Source organism: Sciurus vulgaris (assembly GCF_902686455.1).
Source record: "Sciurus vulgaris genome assembly, chromosome: 6".
Taxonomy (NCBI): Eukaryota; Metazoa; Chordata; class Mammalia; order Rodentia; family Sciuridae; genus Sciurus; species Sciurus vulgaris.
In genome coordinates this window covers 167,750,054-167,771,726 of record NC_136466.1, presented here as the reverse complement: position 1 = coordinate 167,771,726, position 21,673 = coordinate 167,750,054, and the positions used below count along the sequence as shown (strand labels likewise).

Sequence of the window (21,673 nt, the reverse complement as noted above, 5' to 3'; positions counted from 1 at the left end):
CGGCTGTCACTATCTAAAACTCAACTAGAGAATGTTTCCTGCATTAAGGGGATCTTTTGGGGTACATCTCATCAGACATCTCTATCAGACCCCTTCTCTGCATCTTCTAGGATCTGTCTGGCAACACCTGGTTCCCTTCTCTCTTGTTCCCCAAGTCACCACACATGTGCCCACAAAGACACATTTGTGTTTTCTGCACTTGGTCATCCACAGGCACCTGGCACACAGGGAGCCAACTCCGGTTCTGATGATCAAGAACGTCTGGACATCGCTAAGCGCCCACGGAGAATCCCTGCTTTGGAGTGAGTGGGAGAGGAGGCCACCTGGCTGCCCTGACAAGCAATCACAGGGCACATGATCCTGGAGGGACACTCTGTTCGAGTTGAGCTGGAAACTGGATTTCGGTAGAGCTGACTCAGGAGGAGACTGGTGGCAGACCTCACCTACGGGATGCCCACTTTTCAACATGAGCAGAGGTGCACAACTGGCTTGTGCCTCTTTCCCCAGCCTCTCCTGCAGTTAGGGGTGGCCTCATAGCCAGTTCTGGCTGAAGATTAGAAGAAATCTCAAGGGTTCTTGGAAAAGTCTTGCTTTTCTGATCAAGAGGGTCACATATGGCGGACACTGCCACCCTGCTTCTCCTTTCTACTTGAGTATGGATGTGAGGGCTGGGGCAGGGCAGTCATGGGGCAAAGGCCAAGTGACTGACAGGTCAGCTTGGACAGTCTGGAGCACTGGCCCTCTATTTCTGGATTTCTTATAAGGGGAGCTAAATAACACTCTACTTTTGTTTAGGCTTCTGTGGTAGGTTGAATGCTGTCCTCTCCAAATTCAAGTCCAGCCACAATCTCAGAACATGACCTTATTTAGAAACGGGAGTCTTTGCAGATGCACTTAGTTGAGGATCTTAAGATGGAATCATCCTGATTTTTGGATGGGCCCTAAATCCAATGACTGGCATCCTTATAAGAAGAGGAGAAGACCCAGAGAACACGCAGGAAGACTGCCACGAGAAGACCGAGGTTCCAAAAACGCAGCCCCAGTTAGTCCCCGTCCAGTGTCCCGTGCCCCCTGCAGTTCCTTCAGTCAGAACGTGGAGGCCATTTCCACACTCCATGGCTCTCGTCAAGGCCGTGCCTCTTACTTGGGCTCACAGGATGGTGAGGAAGTGACGGATGCCAGCTCTGAGCCTCTGCTCGGCCACCCCGAGAACAAGCTGGGGCTTGCCTGTTGGATAACGACACTTGGGCATGTCGGACCTGACACCCCAGCTGCCAGCCAGCCGCCTGCCAGCCATGTGAGTGTGCCTGCTCTAGGGCAGCCCTCTTCTGCTGCCCTGCCGGCTGGCTGCAACCATGGCCTTGCTCACCTGAGCAGGAGGCAGCTCGGCTGAAAGGTCGACTTTGAGAAATAGGAAAGCCATGAGTGTGGACATGGCTTGTTAGCCAGTAGTAACTAACTCACACGTCTTGATTTTTTTTAAGTTATATTATTTATTAAGACCCAGCAGACAACTGAGTTTGGGAACGCTGGTTAAAGCAGAAGTTTTTTTTTTTTTTTTTTTTAACTTTATTGTACTTAAGAATTGCTCAGGGAATTTGCTGAAGCTAGATTCCTGAGTTTGCTCCTAACAGAGCTTTAGTAGATTGGGAGAGCTCTAGACATCTGCGTTTTGACCAGCCTGGCTGATTGCATGGTTGTCCATGGAATATGTGTCACAAACCATTTTTCTATGGTAACAAATCTCAAAAACCATAGTGTAATCTCTAATCTTATCCCTCCTCCAATATGAGGAGAGAGAGGGGTGGGCTTTGGCCCCAAGGGGAAACTGCTGGGTTTCTCTGTGGATATTGAGAAGCAAAGACCCCTGACCAGGGTCTCAAGGAGTGCATTTTACTCTCAGTGTTGTTTCTTGATTTGTATTTAGAAATATATTGCTTCTAATTTACATAAGAAGTTTTGCGATCAAATATATAAATAATAAAACCCTGACTCTAAATATCAAAAGTTGTCAGGAGACTGAAGAATCAAATCAAGGGGGCTTGGCTGAAGGCAGACTGCAAAGACAGTGCCCCAGGCAGCAGGGAGGGGGCGTCCGCTGTTGGGTAAGAACACAATGGCGACCTGTGCAGCAGACCCCGGGAGCTTGGTGAGGGCAGCTGCCCAGAGTCATGCCCAGCGGGCCAGCTGGCTAATTCCACCTGGGTACACGGAGAACCTAACCACATGTGCCAGACAGTCTGGGGGCTGGCACACAGCAGAGAAAGAGACAAACACTTCTCTTCTTGTGGCCCTTACATTTTAACGGGGTGCAGGGAGCACAGATGATACATACGATAATAAACTGTGAAATGGTCCAGGGGGTAGAACTGTATCTCTCCAAAAGATGTGTTGAAGTCCTTGGGCTTGGGGGCTGTGAATGCACTTATTTGGACAAAGGGGTCTTCCCATGTGCTATTGGTTAGGAAGATGTCATTCTGGTGTGCCCTGATCCAATACAAATGGTGTCCTTACAAGAAGAGACAGAGTTGGGGAAAATACCATGCCATGGAGGAGGCAGGGATTGAAAGGATGTGTCTACAAGCCAAGGGATGCCATGCTTAGCCAACGATACCAAAAGCTGAGCAGAAAGTATGAATGGATTCTTCTGTTGAAACTTGATTTCAGACTCGCAGTCTCCAGAACTGAGGGAAGAAATTTGTTCATCTATACCACCCAACTTGTGGTATTCTATTATGCAGTCATATTACCATGGGAGAGGGGAGGGAGGGACCCTGAAGGATGTCTGGGAAGAGCATGCCTCAGCAATGAGAACAGCAAGTGTAAAGGCCCTGAGGCAGCAGTGTGTCTCAGCTTGTGGCTTCAAGAGTTGAGTTAGGGGAAGAGCTGGCAGAGGAGGAATCACAGCATAAGGTCTTACAGGTACCAGTAAGGCTGTTATATTTTGCTGAGGGAGAAAGCAAGCCTTGGGAAGGTTTGGAATAGACTTGGCTGATCCGATTTTTAAAGAGTAGCCCTTTTTCACTCAGGCGCTGTGTGGGGAAATGCTGACGTGGGCAAGAATGGAATGTGGGAAACCAGCTGGAAGACACTTTTAACTTAGGCTGGAAGCAGTGATGGTTGAAAGGGGAACGCAGCGCGAGGGGTAGCAGTTTGGTACTGGATGTTTCTGGCCAGTGGATGAGTCTGTTGGTTATCAACCGAGGAGCCAGGTATGACTTCAAGGATTTTGGTTGAAGTGACAGGAAGCAGAGTTCAAAAAATAACAAGGGTTGCCTTGTGATTTTCTGTAGTTCATGTAACTCACATGTTCTAATTGGTCATAATTTCCACATATACGATACACAGTTGCTTAAAAACTATCTAAACTGAAACATTCATTTTTAAAATTTGTTCTAATTAGTTATACATGACAATAGAATGCTTTTATGCATTTTGATAAATCATGTTAATGGAATATAATTTCTCATCTTTCTGATTGTACATATTGTAGGATTACATCAGTCATGCAGTCATATATGTACATGAGGTAATAACATTTACAATATTTTTTTAACTTTATTTATTCGTTTTTTTTTTTTTTTTTTTTTTTATTTGGTGCTGAGGATTGAACTTAGTGCCTCACACGTGCTAGGCAAGTACTCTGCCACTGAGTCCCATCACCAGCCCTAAAACATTCATTTTTGTTAGTAAGCAACACTTGCCTGAAGTTCTTAGTATCCAATACATGGACTTCATGTTGGTGCAAAATTTGAAGTGTCAAGCAATTAATAATGTCTGCTCATGTGTGATGCAGACAAGAAGAGCTTTTAAAATGGCCTTGCTCCATTATTCCTCAAAAGTAAGGAGGCAGGCGCTGTGGGGCTGAGGCAGTGTCAGGCCCCTGCAGGGGCCCCTTAGAGGATCTGCGTGGGAGGCAGACCAGGCCTCGCGCTGTCTAGGTCTGCCTGCCTGCCACGGCAAATACTAATAGTGACTGGCCGTGCTTCGGACTTCACAGAACGCGTGGTCAGCGCTGCATTTCAAACAATGCCACTGTCAACCTGGCTACCATCACTCTGGACACCCGCATCGCTGGGAGGCAGATGGTGGGGCAGTTCCCTGAAGAATGCTGCCAACTCGGTGCTGGCTGGAGTGACCAGCCCGGGGTGGACGCCCATGAAGGGTCAGGAGTTGCGTCTCATGCTAAGCATTGCCCACACGGCCTGGGGAAACTGCACTGGGGAACTGACTCTCCAGTTCGCTTTTGCACAGAAAGTAGCTTATAAAAGGAATTAAACACCTGCAACAGACCTGCCCGGAGAGAGGCTGCCGCCACGCCACCCTCCTGGAGGAGGCGCGCCCCTTCCCCGCTGCAGCCCGCAGGCGCTCGCGGGCCTGTCCCGCTGCGGGCAGCACGTGGGCCGGGGCGCCGACACTGAGCGTAGCGCGACCGCCCTGCCGGCCCTCGAACGCACACCGGCGGGTAGCGGGGTGGTTGGGGACCGGCCCTCACCAAGAAAATCCACGCACCAGGAGAAAGGCCAAGACCGCATCCACAGGCCGTGCGCGGCTGCAAGGGACACCCAGCAGGCGGCGGCGGCCCCGCGCACGCGCGGCGCAGCCCTGACGGCTGCCGGAACCCCGTTCCACAGCGCGCATGTCCGCACGCCTAGTCTGCGCGCTGCGGCGGCCGCGGCCTGCTCCCCTCCCCAGCCCAGCCCAGCCCAGCCCAGCCCCAGCCCAGTCTGGAAGCGACCGCCGCCGCCGCCGCCGCCCTCCAGCCCTCAGCCCCGCCCCGTCGCGCGGCCTTCCGTCGCCGGGCCTCCCTGCCGGGCCGCGGGCGCGCAGTGCGCAGGCGCGGTAACCAAGGCGGCGCTGTCTAGTGAGGATTTGAAATCGGCCGCGCGTGCGCACTGCGCCGCGGCCCGGCGAGGGAGGCCCGCTCCAGCCGCCGCCCCCGCCCCCGCCGCTCCCCGCCCCTCATTGGAGCGGAGGCGGCGGCCCCCTCCTTCCCCCGCGCCGTGTCGCCGCCGACAGTGTCTTTTCGCCGCCGCCGCTGCAGGAGCACGGAGCGCGCGGCGCGGGCGTGACCCAGGGCCTGGCGCTCGGGCGGCGGCGCCTCCGCCGGTCCCGCCGCGCGGCCTGGGCCCGCCCCCTCGGCCGGTCGCCGCCCCTCCGATGGCCTCTCCCCGCGGCCCGAGCGCAACGCCGCCGCCGCCGCGGCCCCCGCGCCCGCCCCGCGCCGTGTGAGCGGGAGCCAGAGCCGCAGCCGAGCGCCCAGCGCCGCGCCTGCCCGGCCGCCGCCGCACCCGCGGGAGCGCGCACCGAGCCGGACCCGCGCGCCCCGAGGCCCGTCCGTCTGTCCGTCCGTCGGTCCGTGCGCGGCCCGGGGCGCGGCGGGGGCGGGGCCGCGGCGGCGGCGGCGCGGGCCCCGCGGGGGCGGCGCGTGGATGGATCCGCGCGTGGCCTGGATCCAGCCCGAGCAGAAGGGGCCGGCCAATGCCCTGTGGATGCAGATCTGGGAGACCTCGCAGGGCGTGGGCCGCGGCGGCGCGGGCTTCGCGTCCTACTTCTGCCTCAACTCGCCCGCGCTGGACACGGCGGCCGCGCCGGGGGCGGCCGGGCGGGGCGGCGGCCTGGGCCCCGCGTTGCCCGCCGCGTCGCCCCCGCCGCCCGCGCCCGGGCCGGCCGCGCTGCCCCCCGCGCTGCTGACGGCGCTCGGGCCCGCGGCCGAGGGCGCGCGGCGCCTGCACAAGTCGCCGTCTCTGTCGTCGTCGTCGTCGTCGTCGTCCAACGCCGAGTCGGGCACCGAGAGCCCCGGCTGCTCGTCCTCGTCCTCCAGCAGTGCCTCGCTGGGCCGGGCGGGCGGCGGCCGCGGCGGCGCCTTCTTCGGCTTCGCCGACGGCGCGCCCAGCGCTCCCGGCACGGCCAACGGGCACTCGGGTCCGCGCGGCCCGGCGCCCGGCGGCTCCCCGCCGCAGCACCAGTTCCACCCCGGCCGCCGGAAACGCGAGAACAAGGCCAGCACCTACGGCCTCAACTACCTGCTGTCCGGCAGCCGCGCGGCCGCGCTGAGCGGAGGGGGCGGCCCGGGGGCCCAGGCGCCGCGGCCCGGCACGCCGTGGAAGAGCCGCGCCTACAGCCCGGGCATCCAGGGGTGAGTGCGGCGCCGCCGCTGCGAGTCCGGTATGGGTGTCGAAGGCCACGGCCCTGCTGTGCTCTAGAGCGTTTTAGGCGCCCGTAGGAGGAGTGGCCTGCCCGGCCCCAGGGCTGTCAGTGCTGGAAAGGGCCCCTGACTCGTCTGGTGCAGAAGTTTTGCTCCCTGCCCCCAAGACTGGTAGGGGAAACCGCCGCTTTCTCTTTCCTCTTCCCAGCAGGAAAGTTAGGGACCTTTGTCCAAGCGGGGCACAGATAGGTTTGGCGTTTCATGCGAGTTGAATTGCGGAAGGTTTTAGTGTTGTCAGGAACTCGGATCAGGTTGAAGGTAAAAGCTTTTTAAAAAATTCTTTCTCTTTGAGAAAGCCTCCTTAAAGGATGAGGCTTTTATACTGATGCAGTTTAGTCATAAGTGACTTTAGAAGTGATTTGGGTGGGGAGGGGGTGAATGGAGTTGTGAGTTATGTTTTAATTCTGTGCAGAAATTAACATAAAGAACATCATCTGCAGCATTTAAAAACTGGCTAAGGGTGCTAAAAAAAAAAAAAAAAAAAAAAAAGATCTGCCCTATATACTGTTTCTTTGGAAGATGCCATCTTTATTTTGAATATCTCCACCTCAACCCAGAGGGCCTTGAAAGGTCTGTGCAAGTTCAGTGCACCTAAAAACAGCAAGGAGTGGAACAGATCTAAACAAGGGGATGTGGGCTGAACTCCTCCCAGGTGAGGCTGTTCAGCTGTGATGCTGTTCACACAGTCCCCCTGCCTTTTTTGCTTTCCTGTATTTCTAGATACAAAATATTTGTATATATATTTTGTGTCTGTGTTTCAAGACTTAAAGTGTGAGCTTTGCTGTAGTGTTTTCCGCTGGTTTCAAAGAACTGAGCGGTTTTCCAGGGTGTTAGGGTTGTTAGGAATATTGAGCCCTACACACACTCATAAATGCCAGGCTCTGGGATTTTTTCTTAGGATTTTTCTTCTTACAGCTCTGTGTCCTTCCCGCTTGGAGTATGTTGGAAGCATGAGTGGATACTACTTAAAAGGGTGTGTGTTACATAGTAATAGCTACAGTTCTGCAACTTGTTTCACCTGATTTGGGCTAGAAGTGTTACTTTCTTAAAATTCCTGAAGGGTGAGTATGCACTGCAGACCAGAGTGGGAGCCCAGTGTGCCTCTCCACTACCTTACTGGTAGATCTTTGAGACGAATGGTGGTGGCAGGCTCTTCCTGTTGATGGCAATAAACCTAGGGGCTCACCTGGGGAGGTGGGAACTTTGGGTTTTCAGCTTGTTACATAACAGGATGAATGCCACGTCTCTGAAGTAGAAGAGACCTTGGGAGACACTCTGGTTGATGAGCATGTTTTGGCCTCTTACAGTGTGGAGCTGCACGTGTCTCCCCACAGGCAGTGGGGCATCATGTCATTGTATCATCCATGCTCTTGGAGTTTTCTTGTAACCTGTGGGCTTCTAGGTGTGTGTGTGTGTGCACGTCATTGTTGCTTTTTTTGGACGATGAGCCACATTGGCCAGGTGCCATTGTAAGTTCTGGTGTTTGTGACACATGGTCTCATGATCTTGGGCCCCAAACCAGCCCTCTTCTGAGTGCCCCTGCCTAGTGCACATCAACACTGGCTCTCCAGCCATGCACTCCTGGCTCCTCTCAACCCCGTTGCCCACCACATCCAGTCATTGACCAGATGCTGTCCCTTTGGCCCTACCCTCTTTCCATACCTCATCATCCTTGCCTTCTAGCTGGCTGTTGCCAGCTGTGGTGGAGACTTCCCAAGTGACCCATGGCTTGTGTCTTCCATGCACTCTGGCCAGGCTGGACCCTTTCCCCACACTGCCAGTGGGCTGAGATACTCTTAACCGGTGTGTCAGGTTCCCTCTCCCAACCCTCCGATGAAACCTCTTTCCACTCTCATTCCAGGCTAAAGACCAACGCCTGAAGCTTAGTGATCTATCTACTTGCCCTGCCACCCCACTTCCCTAGCTTAGTTCAGAGGCAACATGGTGTAGGGCTTTAAAGCCAGCGAGGAGGTCCGGCTTGATTCCCACCTAGGTTGATGCTACCACTTTGAATCCTTTTGCCTTTGCTTGGGGACTCTTCCTTGCCTGTCTCTGGTGGTATGTGCCACGTCCACAGTAGGAACTTTGGAGGTAAATAGTCTTTCTACCACGTCCGTCTACAGGAGGGGCCTGCCAGCATTGCATGCCAGGTGCTGAGGAGGGTGGGGTGCCCTCCACTTGATTGCCTGCTCCAGCTGCCTTTCAGAAGAGACAGGAGAGGAAGTAGTAAATCAAAGCAGTGGTGGAGCCCAGCCTATGGTCAGAGGAAAGGAGGTGGCACTAGGGATTGTTTCCATACGACCCATTGGTCTTAAGTGTCAAGGAAGTGTCTTTGGTGTCAAGGAAGAGCCATGTCTGGTACTTGCCCTGGGCAAGACCAGCACCAATTCTTCCCCGTGTGGCTTAGAAAGGGAAAAAAGTGAGATCAGCGTGCACCCAGCCATCAAACAGGAGGACCTTGTTGATGAGGAGCTGTGCAGAGTTACTTCTGGTTCCAGGGTGTGCATTTCTGGAAAGACAGTGTCTGCAGTCCAGAAAGAAGAAGCCATTACCTGGGCCCTCACCTCCTGACTCAGCAGTGCTTTGGGCTGTTAATACTTTGCACTGGTTAGTCCAAGTAGTGTTAGAAATCTCAGGTTAAAAGTAAAGTTCTTGGTAAGTGAGGAGAGAGAGGGGCCTTCAGATACCTGGCCTCATCCTCAGTAGGGTGTTGCAAAACCCCAGGAAGGTTGTGGGTGGATGACCCAGCCGACATCTATGGACCAGAACCCTGACCAGCTGCACCTGAGTTTGGCATCTTGAAGGTTGGCTTGCTCAGCTGGGCAGCAGTCTTGTGTAGCTTCCTCTGCAGGTCCCTTGACGGTAGTTGATATTTTAACATCTGTGCTCCTAACGCAAGTTCTGTCCCTTGTCTGAAGTCTGTAAGAAACTGACCAGTGTCAGTGTACAGTGGAGCCACGGGCTGTCTCCCAGAACTTCCTTGGGAGGCCTGAGTGGGAGGCATGGGTGAAGGCCTGGCAGGGCCCGCTGTCAGCACTCTGATTGCCTTTCTCTCCTTCCTTGTCTTCCTGTGAACATCATGGGACATGCAGGCGAGCTTTGTTGTGAGATCTGCCTCAAGGCTCGCAATGGCACAAGTGAATCTTACTTTCTGGGTTCCATTCTCTGAGGCTTTAAAGGTAGATGGTTGGAGGGGAAACAAGAATGACCCTATGCAGGAATGTTGTTTGCCACATTGACCACTTACAAAGCCAGCACCCCCAGTCACTCCGCCATTTCATAATAGCGTCATTTATTCCTGCCCATCATACAGTGGCTATTCTCCACAAAGTGAAATAGAACCCTGGTGCAGGCTGCTGCCTGGGATGGCGCTGAGGAAAGTTCTGGAGAACAGCTTAAGCCCCATGCCCACTCACTGATAAGCCAGGACCCACATAGGACAGCTGATGCTGGAGAAAGCGCTGCCCACCAGGGTACTGCAGACCCTCTCTTAGGAAAAGGAAGGTTGGAGTCTTCAGTAGGTTGCATGGTCCTCTGAAAAACTGAGTCCTCAAAATTTTTGAAAAAAAAAAAAAAAAAAAAATGGCTTCATAGTCATGTTGGGCAAGTAGAGCAGATCCTGTTCATCTTGCTGCTGAGAAAGTTAATATTTTAAAGAAAAAAGTTTTTCATAATAAGATTTGGAATCCAGTGTAAATACCCAGACCTCTTTTTGGTCACTATTTAATAACTTCCTGGTCCTTGTCCTAAATGGAATCGTGCAAGTGGCCAGGGGGAGGAGAGATAACCATCCACCTTGGTGGAAAATAAAAACATTTTTTTCCTTGATTAGTCTTAATGTTTGAGATTGGCTCTTCTCGTTGTGTAGGGAAAAACGTGGGGGGATTATAGTTAATAATGCTCAAGTTCAGAAGCTTGATTTTGATGGTGCAGCCAGAATTCAGGTCACAGGTGGTCGTGAAGGGAGACTGGAAGCCACAGTGTTGCTGAGACTTGTCCTGGGCTGGTGGTGCTGTGGCTGTCCCCTCTGAAGCAGAGTTGGAGGGAAGCCATGCCTTGCGGAGGGCTGCTGCGAGAGCCAGGCCCTGAGCTCAGGGGCCAGCCATACAGGTGAGCAGTGGGTGCACCCGAGACACCTGCACCTGTGAGCAGCCAGGATCCTTGCCCCAGCGCAGAGATGCACAGTAATTCAGCATCTTGTTCTTGAGATTTCTGAGCTGCTCTAGTTTTCTGTTTCTGTGTAGCACTTTACCACCAGCTCTGGCTTTGAGCAGCGCTCTTTTGTCTTACTTAAGATGGGGGTGGTGGACTCAGTTTTCTGCTCAGACTTGCAAGACTGAAGTCAGGGTGTTGGCTGGTTGCTCTCCCGTCTGGTTCTTGTATGGCGGAGTTCACTTCTTGCAGTGGTAGTACTAGGTCCCTGGCTTCTTGCTGGCTGCTAACAGGATCCTCTTTGCTTCAGGCCACCTATATTCCTTGGTTTCTGGCCCTCTTCATCTTCAAACCAGCAAAGTGCTTTGAATCTCTTAAAATGTCCCCTGCCAGTGGGAGGAAGCCCTCTGCTTCTCAGGACTCACATGACTGGATGGGACCCGCCAAATACCTGCCTGCTGCAGCCACATAGCAGTGCAGTAGGATCCTGGCATTACAGTCTCATAAGAGCCACAGGTTCTGGGCATTAGGGTGCTTTTACCTGGAGGCTCCCCTGTCCTCTGGACACTTGAGGCTATGATTGTCTTGTCCAGCATTTCTCTCTTGACTGGACTCCAACCTGTTGTGGTAACTTGCATACTGCCAGGTCTGTCCTCTTGCTTGAAATTGGGCATTGGAAATTGGGCAACAAGAGTGACCACAAGAGCAATGAGAATGTTTCTGCACCTCTTGCAGATAGACTGTTCTTTAAAATAGGTCATTTTTACAGGAGACCCATGTGACTACTTGAAAACACTGTGATTGAAAAGTCTCGTTCATGAGGTGTCCTGCATTGGCCAGTTTAGGAAGTTGTCATTCCTATGCAGTTGAGGGTTGGTGACTCACCTAGTTCTAGATATAGAACAGTCCATCTTTGCTTTTCAGAAAAGGTGGGCAGCACTTGGCCTGCAGCCCAGGTCCTGGGAGTGGTGACTTGCTCAGGACCTCAGCTTCAGAGCTCTGTGCCCCCTTCAGGAGGAACAAGAAGACCCCTCGCAATTCCTTTCCTCAGCCCTTCCCCACTTTGCATGTTCTACTTATGGAATTCAGTACCCTTCTCAGAAACAGATCATAACTCTCCTGGGTCTCTTTGGTCTGCATTGCCAGCACAGACACACATGTCACTGGATACACAGAAAAGACCGAAAGGACTTGCCAGCTCAGGAATGTTGGTGAGGGATGTCAACTCTACATGGTAGTCATAAACCAAATGCTGAGGAAAACTTTTTTGTCTGTCTTAGACATTTTAAAGGTTTGATTGTCAATTCTGAAGTGATTTAAATGCAGATAATTAAAGTCTATAGCAATTTATTTGTGCTTTCCTTGCTGAACAGAGATTAAACTGGTTTTATGCCTTGCAGTATAGAATGCAAAATAGAAAATATTCAGGAAAGCAGGTCTCTATGTAGAGGTGTCTCCATCTCACAGCTGACAGAGTGGACTAGATGGAAGCATTCTTAGGGTTCCCTTGGCCAGAAATGTCCTTGATTATCAGCAACACACTTTTTTTTATTGTGGGTTTGTGGTTTTTTCCTTTCCTAAGACAATGATTCTGCACAACCAGTCAGCTCTCTCCTGTGGTTTAAGATTGGCGATTGTCTAAGTGATAGCGTGTGAGCGTAGGTAGTTTTTATCTCTGCATGCTTGAAAGAGCTCAGATTATTGTCATCTTTCTGGAATCCTGTTGATCTGAAGAAATGGCCAGGGTACAGTAGTTTAAGGAAAATGGCAAGTCAAATTGTTTCAAATGGAAAGTAAAATGGATTTTGCCTCATACCCATCTCCTGGTGTTGGGAAGCATGAGGTGGGCTCAGGAACCTGCAGTTAACCCAGGCACACATTCTGCAGTCTGCGTTCATTGGTTTTACCTCGGTTCTGACTTCTGAACCTCACTTTCCCCACTGAGAAGCAGAGCCTAAGATGTCCACTTCACAGAGCATCTCAAAGTAAGACTCAGAAGCACTTTGTGAACTGCAGGTGAAGGGTTAATGCCTCTCCTTCCTTTTTCTCCTCTGTCTCAAAGGAAATTGAAACCCCAAATTAGGTGGTTCTTGTTGCCAGCCGGAAAAGCCTTTCTTTTGGTTTTGGAAAATGTACACAGCTTTCTTTTTCAAGCCAAAAGTTTTCTCTTGGAGAAACTAGAGACTAAAGTTCCAGTGTTAGAGAGGGAAGGAGGCGTAGGCACAGCCAGACTGAGATGATGCTGTGGAAATTCTGGAAATACTTCCTTTGCATTGAGCGATACCCTTGATCTTTATAAACATGAGCAGAGCAGTGCTACAGTAATGTCTGCTCTGCAGTCTGTAATGAAGAGTTGTAGCTCCTGGGGTCCTTGGAGCATGCTCAGGTATACATATGCTGCTTGCAGCTGGTGTAGGGTGCAACATGTTCAGGTTGGCTGTACTTTCTTTCTGCACTCATGGGAGAAGGGTGAGTGGAAGGAGAAGTGCTGCTGTTTCTCTGGGCTCTCTGCAGCTTCTACCGTGGCGTTCCATAGGTGCTGAAGGAAGACAGTACAGGATGGGGTCCATTCAACCAGAAAAACACAGGACAGCGGGACTTTGTGAAGAGGCAGGGTTGTGTTTGTGCTGTCCAGCACAGCAGCCACAGGCCACACGTGGCTGGCCAGCATTTGAGTATGATCAATGTGACCAAAGAACTGAATTTAAATTTTATTTAATTTCAGGAAACATACAGATGGCCATACATTTGGACTGTGCTGAACTGGTGTAACTTTTAAGACTGTATTTGAAACGTAGTGCTTGATTTGGTACCAATTGTTGAAATAAGTAAAACTCAAATGGCAGTAAAAAATGTGTTGCTCAGCAAGTCACTAATTGGAAAGCCCTAGTAATTGTGTTTCTGAGGTTCCAATGTAAAACCTTTCAAAAGGCCATTTTAATAGCACATGAAGCATAAAATAGGTTCATAGGCAGAGTGCAACTTTTTTTTTTTTTTTTTTTGGTACGTGGGATTGAACCCAGGGTCACTTAAACACTGAGCCACATCCCCAGGCCTTTTTTACATTTTTATTTTAGAGATAGGGTCTCGCTGAATTGCTCAGGGCCTCACTAAATTGCTGAGACTGTCTTTGAACTCAAAATCCTCCTGCCTCAGTCTCCCAAGCCACTGGGATTACAGGTGTGCGCCACCATGCCCACTACTTGGAAGAAATTTTAAGGCACGGACTAGACTATTGGCTTGCAGATGACAGGTTACTGACAGTAGTCCAGGTGGTCTCTTCCCTGTCTGGACAGCTTCCTCAGTGACCAGCGCCCAGCAGGTCAGTGCGTGGGACTCGGGCTGGTGCTCTGCAAGACTTTCCTTTTCGAATTTGCAGAGCACAGCTGTGAGATGAGTAGTTCGCTCACATTCAGCAGAAAGGAAACCCAGCCTAGACTCCCTAGCTCAGTCTGGCAAAGAGTGCTGCATTGGTAATGTCAGCCCAGGACTGATGTCCGAGAACTCCAAACTGTCAGGTGAAGGAAGAACAACCAGGACCGGGAATTTTCGGCGTTTATTTAGCAAGTCACTGGCATTCCTGCTAAGGCATGGAGGCGTTTGCTGTTAAGGAAAGGGCCTTTTGCTTTCCTGCTTTTCCCTTTTCCTATAGGGAGAGATCAGAGTTGCAAGCCATGGTCATAGCTCCTCTTGTGAGGATGTGTTGAGGGTCACCATGTGAGGAAGGTGCTGGATCTGGGGAGGGGAGCGTGAGGAGGGTCCTCTGCTGCAGTGTACTGGACTTGAACTTCCCCCAGGCCTTCCCCTCCCTGGAAGAGGCATTGGGGAGGGCAGGAGCGGCGCTCCTACCAACAGGAGTGTTCTGAGAAGTTGCCTTCTGCACAGGTGGAGCATCTGCTGAGCTGTTGACTTGTAGGCGGTTGTTCTGTGCGAGGACTGTGAAGGTTTGAGGTGGGAACAGCAGCGGAGTGCACATCAGCCTCCCAGGTAGGGCACTTGACCTGCATCCCACAGTCCTCCCCAGCAGTTCCTACTTCAGAGAGGTTAATCCTCAGGAGGGGGAAGTGTTTGGTCCAGCAGCACCTAGAAAATAGAACTGGGGTCCACATGCAGGCCCTCAGAAGGGACAGCCTAGGCACCTCTCCCCTGCCTCCCAGCAAGGGAGCTGGTGTGAGTAAGAACTGAACTTGGCGAATTGACAGATGGGAACTGGGACAGCATCGCAAAGATGTCTGTTTTGGTCTGGACGGCTCTAACTTCAACGTGAGTTTTTAAAAAGGGGAGGAAATGATGACCTGGAATATGAGAGGGTACTTTGCACGGCCTGTGAAATTCAGAGACGTTCCGAAGTGTAGCTCTGAGTTAGCCCATGGAGGAGGCAAAGGGTGATCTGTCTAGAGTTCATGTTTCATCAAAGACTGACGCACAGGATTCTAATGTACACCCTGAAGTGCCATCGGGATGTAGAAAGAGGTTAAGTGCCAAGACGCTGAAGGATGGGAATGTGACGTGACCGTCAAGGGAGGTGAAGGCTGGAATGAACTCAGGCTCGGGGAATTGTCGAGGGTAAAAGATATCTTTCAGGATCAGTTTTAGAGTAAAGACCATAGAAACTGAAAGGCCCGCGGTGGAGGAAGGTGACTTATACTGTTCACTGACCTTCTTACGAAGTGGGTGCTGCTGTTTTTCCCCTATTCCCATGTGTCTGTGACCTTCAGTACTAGCTACAGTAGTGACTGTTGCTGGCCCTTCTGAGCCCATTCCCTGGGTCAGACTCTACTCTTGCTCCTTTATGGGTCCTCTCCTGAAGCCTCCCTGGATCCTCCCTGGAGGGATTCTGGTGCTCACTTGCAAAACAGAAAGTGAGGCTTGGAGCTAAGCAGAGGGCTCCCTGGTGTGTGCAGAGCCAGCTTTGGAGCCCAGTTGGTCTGAACCACTGCCTATCATCATAATTAAGTCACTGGGAATGTCAACAGAGAGGGAGTTGTCCACAGAGGTAAGACTAGGGAAGAAGATGCTGAGTTCAAGTTTCTGGGTCCAGAGAAGTGACACTGGCATCTAAGGAGGGTCTGCAGATTCTCACAAGGCTCCGCCTAGCCGAGCTCCGAAGGAGTCAGGTCTCTGGGAAGCAGACAGCTAGTGCTTTGATTTCCCCAAAAGAAGTTCGAGAGTAGTTTGTACAGCAGATCACACAGGAGGGCCTGGCACTGTCTCCTGCTGGTGAGAGTGGCCGCTCTACAAGGCTGGTGACAACACTGCTATTTGACACTGTGTCTCATGTTGCTAATCATTTTAGAGATTATTTCTAAGAGTGCTTTATGCTGATTTATAAATAATAACATTGTTTTTTCTTTTTAAATCATTTTGTTTTTTATTACAGATAATGACTAGCTGCCTGCTGGATGGGCAATCTATTTTACTTAATTTTTAAAATTTTTATTCTAATTGGTTATTCATGACAGTAGAATGCATTTCAATTCATTGTATACAAATGGAGCACAACTTTTCATTTATAACATTGTTTTTATAAAATTGATTTTTTTTTTTTAAAGTAGAAGCTCACCACCCAGAAATAACCACAATACAATTAGGTGATTAATTGTAGATGCCTCTTTCTCGCTTTATGTGTGTATATCAATCCATGGACTGATAAGCAGAAAATTTTTCATTAAAATCATTTTATCTTTATTTAAAATTTGGTGGATGATTAATTTTGCTTAAAAGTGAGAGATGTACAACTTCAGTTAGAAATCCTAGTTTCTAAGAGGTATTGCTGAGGCTTAGAACATAAAACATGGCAGTCTTAAGTGGCAAAATGCAAAAAAGTTATTTTCATGACACACTGATTTGGTTGCCGCTCTGGTTTGCAGGAATCAACCCTTTGTAATTCACCTCTTCATTTGCATTTTTATTTCCACATTGCCAGTTTTTAAGCATTTGTGTTTTGTCCTGTTGTTATCCTCACTCACATTTATTGCCCTGAGTACCAAGTTGTTCTTTGAGAACTTCATTTGTGTAGATTCACTGTCCCCATAGCAGTGCCATGTGGTACACCAGCATGCCCCTGTTCCCTGTGAAGGGACCCAGGCACAGAGGGTGGCTGGAAGGTTGGGGTGCACGCTGACCCCGGGCAGTCCAGGCCGTGGATGATCCTGCTTCCCGGTCTGTAGGAAGCCACATTAGCGGTTGGCGGTTCGTGGTCCTGTGTTACAGACATGGTGCTCGCCTGCAGAACTTTCCAGGGTTCCTAGAGGTTTCCAAGTTCTTACTAGTTCATGGCTCACAAGGCTGGTGCTGCAGCTTTGCAGGGCCTCGTTTCCCTGTGAGGTGTCACAGCATCCCCAGCTGTGATGTGTGTTGCTCCTCTGTGACCCTGGCATTTTGTCCTTGTCCTGAGGCCCAGCCATGTGCTTCTTTGATCCCTCTGCACATGGGAGCCACTGCCAGTGTGTGTTGAGTGTGTGTGTTGAGTGGCCAAGGTTTTTGGGAAGAGCTGATGCGACTCCATTCCTGAAGCCCACTGCACCTGCACCGCCAGTCGAATGGCCTCTGCCCCTGAGCATGCATGCTGCCCTCGTTTCTGGCTTGCACTTGTGGTGGGGGACGGATGGCTGGTGTCTGGAATACACCTCCATCTGCATGTGGTTCTCTGGGGGAGAGCAGGCCGCCTCAGATGCTGCTGGACAGCGCCTTGGTGTAGGAAGGTAGGCCTCCTGGAGTTCTGCTGCCCTGTTGCTGGTGTCACCATCTAGGTGGGAAAGCCTGGATGGCTTGCCTGACTGCTTGCTGTGTCCTGTGTTACTGGGCTGCAGTAGCTTCCTGTGGCCTCTCCCTCTGCCCCTCCTCTCTAGCTGGCTGAGCCCACCCCTGGCCCCAGTCTTGCTGTGGCACCAGGCACAGTACTGGTTTCTTCCTCGTCCTCAAGGCTTTCTCCCTGCATGGGTCCTGGATTTTACTGTGTGGAACTCTGACCCCTGGCCTGCTGTCTCCCCTTCACTTGTGGCTCCTCCTACTTAAGGCACGTTTCAGTGTGGTCTCCTGTCTTTACCCCGATGTGCCATGAACTTTCTTAGGGAGCCCCTCCACCTTACCTGGAACTTCTTCCTGCCCAGGCTGCAGGCCTGAAAGTCCTGCCATGTCTCTGACTGACTTTCTGGGCCTGCTGGTGCTGAGTGGAGAGCAGAGGTTGGCGCGGGTAGGTGGGTGGGTGGGCTGCCTTTCAGGAGGCCTGGACTGCGAGCCCTGAATAATTTTGACTTTCTGATGGCTCACTTCTCTTAGTGGCTTTCTTGACTGCCTCGTGGCCAACACCCCAGGGATAGGCACTCGGTCTGATCTCTGATGTTAGCTCAGGCACAAGTCTGTCCTGCTGCAGGCTGTGCTGTGCCCTCTCCCTTTGGCCTCACCTTGGGAGCCTTGTCCTGCTGCGCTTGTCTGACTGCTTTTCCTTCCTGCCCAGCCTCAACACCAGCTCTTGGGAGGCTGCCCCTGACCAGTCATCCTGAAGTAGCCTTGCTCACGGCTCTGGGCCACTCTGCTGAATTTCCACATGCATCTTTTGGGTTTGTCTTGATTATTTGTGTGTCTCCCCTCCTGTAGACACTGGGAAGAGCAGGGCCTGGCGTCCTGCTTTCTAGCTCCCGCTCCACTCGCGCTCAGGGCAGGGCCTGCAACACACTAGTTGGCAGTGAGCAAACCACCTCTGCCTTCTGCGCTTCAGGATTGATGCGAGCCTTTGGGTCCGTTGGGTTCTTTTCTCCTGTTTTCTGTCCTTGGTTCCTTCTTTCTATCTGTAAGTGATGGTAACCGTCAAACCTGCCTGGTTGCCCTTTTTCTTTGTCATTTGGTGGGGCCCTAGGAGGTTGAGTGCTGGGGAAGGCAGGTGCTGCTGCCCCTGTCCAGGTCCCATGTCAGCGGTGTGAGGCCGGTTAGCATGCAGAATGGATGACCGTGGTGGTTATCAGGGTCACACTCAGTGACGTGTATCATACAGTGAGGGCCTGGGCAGAGGGGCAGACGGCAGCTTGGAAGAATATTAGTGTGATATCATTGCTAGTGAACGTTAGCATTTCTCTGCCGTGGGTTGAATGCCGTCTTGGAATCCTGTCTGCACGGTCCAGATGCGGTGCCTCTGGAGGTGAGAGCTGGCTGGGACAGGAACCTGGTGGCTCCTGCTGGGGCGGGTGCTCCCTTGGCACACAGCTGTCCTGGTACTCAGCTTCCACATTGGCACATGTCTCCTGGGATTATGGGGTAGCTTTCTGGGGCCCTGGATTTGTGGATGGAGTGGGATGGGTGCTGCCTTCTCAGGTGGCTTCTAACACGGGTGGCTTGAGGCGGTGTCTGTTTTGACCTTTTCAGTAGGTGAGTGTGGATTATTAAAGCTGAAGTATTAGTACTTGTTCTGGTTGCTGTAAAAGCAATAATAGACTCACTGAGAAAAATTTTGGAACATAAAGTAGCATCGATAATTTTGCTATTATTTTTTTAATTTTAAATTTGTTCTAATTAGTTACACATGACAGTAGAATGCATTTATACACTTTGATAAATCATACATAAATGGAGTATAATTTTTCATTTTTCTGATTGTACATGTTGTAGGATCACATCAGTCATGCAGTCATACATGTACATGAGGTAATAATGTCTATTTTACTCTACTATCCTTCTTATCCCATACCCCTTCCCCTCCTTTCACTCCCCTCTACCTAATATCAAGTAACTCTGTTCTTCTCTAGCCCCACCTCTGTATTGTGAATTAGCCTCTGCATATCAGAGAAAACATTTGGCCTTTGGTTTTTTTGGGTTTGGCTTATTTTGCTTAGCACAATATTCTCCAATTCCATCCATTTACCAGCAAATTCCATAATTTCATTCTTCTTTAAAGCTGAGTAATATTCCTGTGTGTGTGTGTGTGTGTGTGTGTGTATGTATCACATTTTCTTTATCCATTAATCTGTTGAAGGGCACTTAGGTTAGTTCCATAGTTTAGTTATTGCGAATTGAGCTACTATAAACACTGATGTGGCTGCGTCACTATAGTATAGTGTAGTGTGTAGGAGTGGGTTAACTGGGTCAAATAGTGGTTCTATTCCAAGTTTTCTGAGGAATCTCCGTGCTGCTTTCCATAATGGTTGCACCATTTTGCGTTCCCAGCAGCAGAGTATGAGTGTACCTTTTCCCCCACATCCTCACCAACATTTACTGTTGTTTGTATTCTTGGTAATTGCCATTCTGATTGGAGTGTGATGAAATCTTAGAGTAGTTTTGATTTGCATTTCTCTTAATTGCTAGAGATGTTGAATGATTTTTCACGTATTTGTTGATCGATCGTATACCTTCTTCTGTGAAGTGTTGGTTCAGTCCCTTAACCCATTTATTGATTGGGTTATTTGTTATTTTGATAGTTTTTTTTTTTTATTCTAGAGATAAATGCTTTATCTGAGGTGCATGTGGTAAAGATTTTCTCCCAACCTGTAGACTCTCTCTTCACATTGTTTCTTTTGCTGAGAAGAAACTTTTTAGTTTGAGTCCATCCCATTTGATTCTTGATGAGCAATTAGAAGGAGGAAATTAAAGGTATACAAATAGGTAAAGAAAAACTGAAACTATTAGTTTGCCAATGACATGATTCTATATTTAGAAGATTCAAAAAATTCCACCAAAACTAGGACTAATAAATGAATTTAGCAAAGTAGCAGGATATAAAATCAAAACCTATAAATCAAACGCATTCCTATACATCAGTAATGAATCCACTGAAAGAGAAATAGGGAAAACTACGCCATTCAGAGTAGCCTCAAAAAAAAAAAAAAAAAACCAACAAAACAAAACTTGGGAATCAATCTAACAAAAGAGGTGAAAGATCTCTACAACGAAAACTACAGAACACTGAAGAAGTTGAAGAAGACCTTAGAAGATGGAAAGACCTCCCATGCTATATTAACATTAGAGCATGTTTGTTTCCATTATTTTCAATGTTGCTTTAATTATGTAATGAATGTATCACTTTGTATTTGTTAAAACCTAATTTTGAACCAGCGTTTTGACCAGTGTTTCTTCTGTTATGGAGAAGCTCTTTTACACAATTAAAAAATATTGTATAATGGTATATTGGTAAAACTGGAGCATTATCTTTATACTTTTCCCTATTGGTCAGAGTACCACAGTGACCTCTTGTTTCTGTGTCGGGTCACTTCCTGGGCAGGGACCGGGTTGGATAAGGGTTCGAGTTGAAGTCCGCTCTCCCCACCTTCTGCCCTCAAGTCCTGGCTGTTGGTTTTGGGCCAGTTCACTACCTGTCTAATCAGTCCTTACCTAGTTTTTTCACCTGTAAAATGGAGACAGCATTATCTGCTTCAGGAACTGTTGGGAAGATCTAAGGAACGTACTGATAAGGTGGCTGTGGTGTCGTGTCCCAAACACTGCTGTTGTGGGATTCCTGCCTCTTACTGCACATTTTTTTGCTCCAAACAGGTTGACCCTCACTTATCTTTCATCCAGAGTAAGGATATCTGGAAGGATAACAGGAAATAAAACTTTCCATTTCAGAAATGATCTTGCTGCTTGAGCTGGTCAGCTGGGCTTGAGGATCATGACTTCCAGGCATCCTGCAGTCTCACAGTGGAGATGGTTCCTTCAGAACAGCTCCAGAGTGACCTGCAGTGGTCAGTAGTTGTGGCTGTGGCTCCAGCCAGGGAAGGAGCCAGAAGACGAGGCGCGGGGAAAACCCCTCTTGGCCTCTCCTTGAGCCCCAGCTGCTCCCTTGGCTGCCGGCTCTTGCAGCTCTGCAGGTCCTCAGCTGTGAGTTCCCACAGACAGCAGTGTAAGGAGACCGAGCCCCTCAAGCACCCAAGGGAGTTTTTGCTCTCAGAGGGTTGAGGTGTGGTAAGCAAGGTGGGTGGGTTTGCCATAGCAGTGCCTGAGGCTTAAAGTGTTTCTCAGGCTTGTGATAAAGGGCTGGTCATGGTCCTTAACAGTGGACTGTGGGTATCCTGGGTTGGTGGAGTGCTGGGGCTGGCTTCGTCTTGGTTGGCCTCAGCAGAGTTCTCTGTAGGCCCATCTTCACAGGAGCCTTCTTCACTGACGCAGGGCTGCGGCAGTGTGTGGACTCCCACGGTGAATTCTGCTGTGGCTCACTGCTATAAGCTTCTAGTACCCAAGATCTCACTGTTCTGAGGGGAGGAGAGAGGCCTGCTGTGGTTGTGTCTCCCTGAGTGGCCTCAGGGCCTTTGTTGGAATTTGCAGTGTGGTTGGTTTTGCTCCGCTAGGGGAGAAGATTGTTGTGTCTCCCACCTGTTACAAAGGCAT

The 21,673-nt window shown here is 50.3% G+C and overlaps 1 protein-coding gene across 1 annotated transcript in view; it reads left to right on the top strand.

Annotated features, from left to right (window-relative positions):
- The first annotated feature begins 5,296 nt into the window (after window positions 1-5,296).
- The window catches only part of TENT4A (terminal nucleotidyltransferase 4A), a 41,517-nt gene continuing 25,140 nt past the window's right edge, over window positions 5,297-21,673 (top strand). The window contains exon 1 of the mRNA XM_079144910.1: window positions 5,297-6,139. Coding sequence (XP_079001036.1) covers window positions 5,433-6,139 — 707 coding nt within the window. The 5' untranslated portion in view covers window positions 5,297-5,432. The remainder of the gene's footprint in view (window positions 6,140-21,673) is intronic.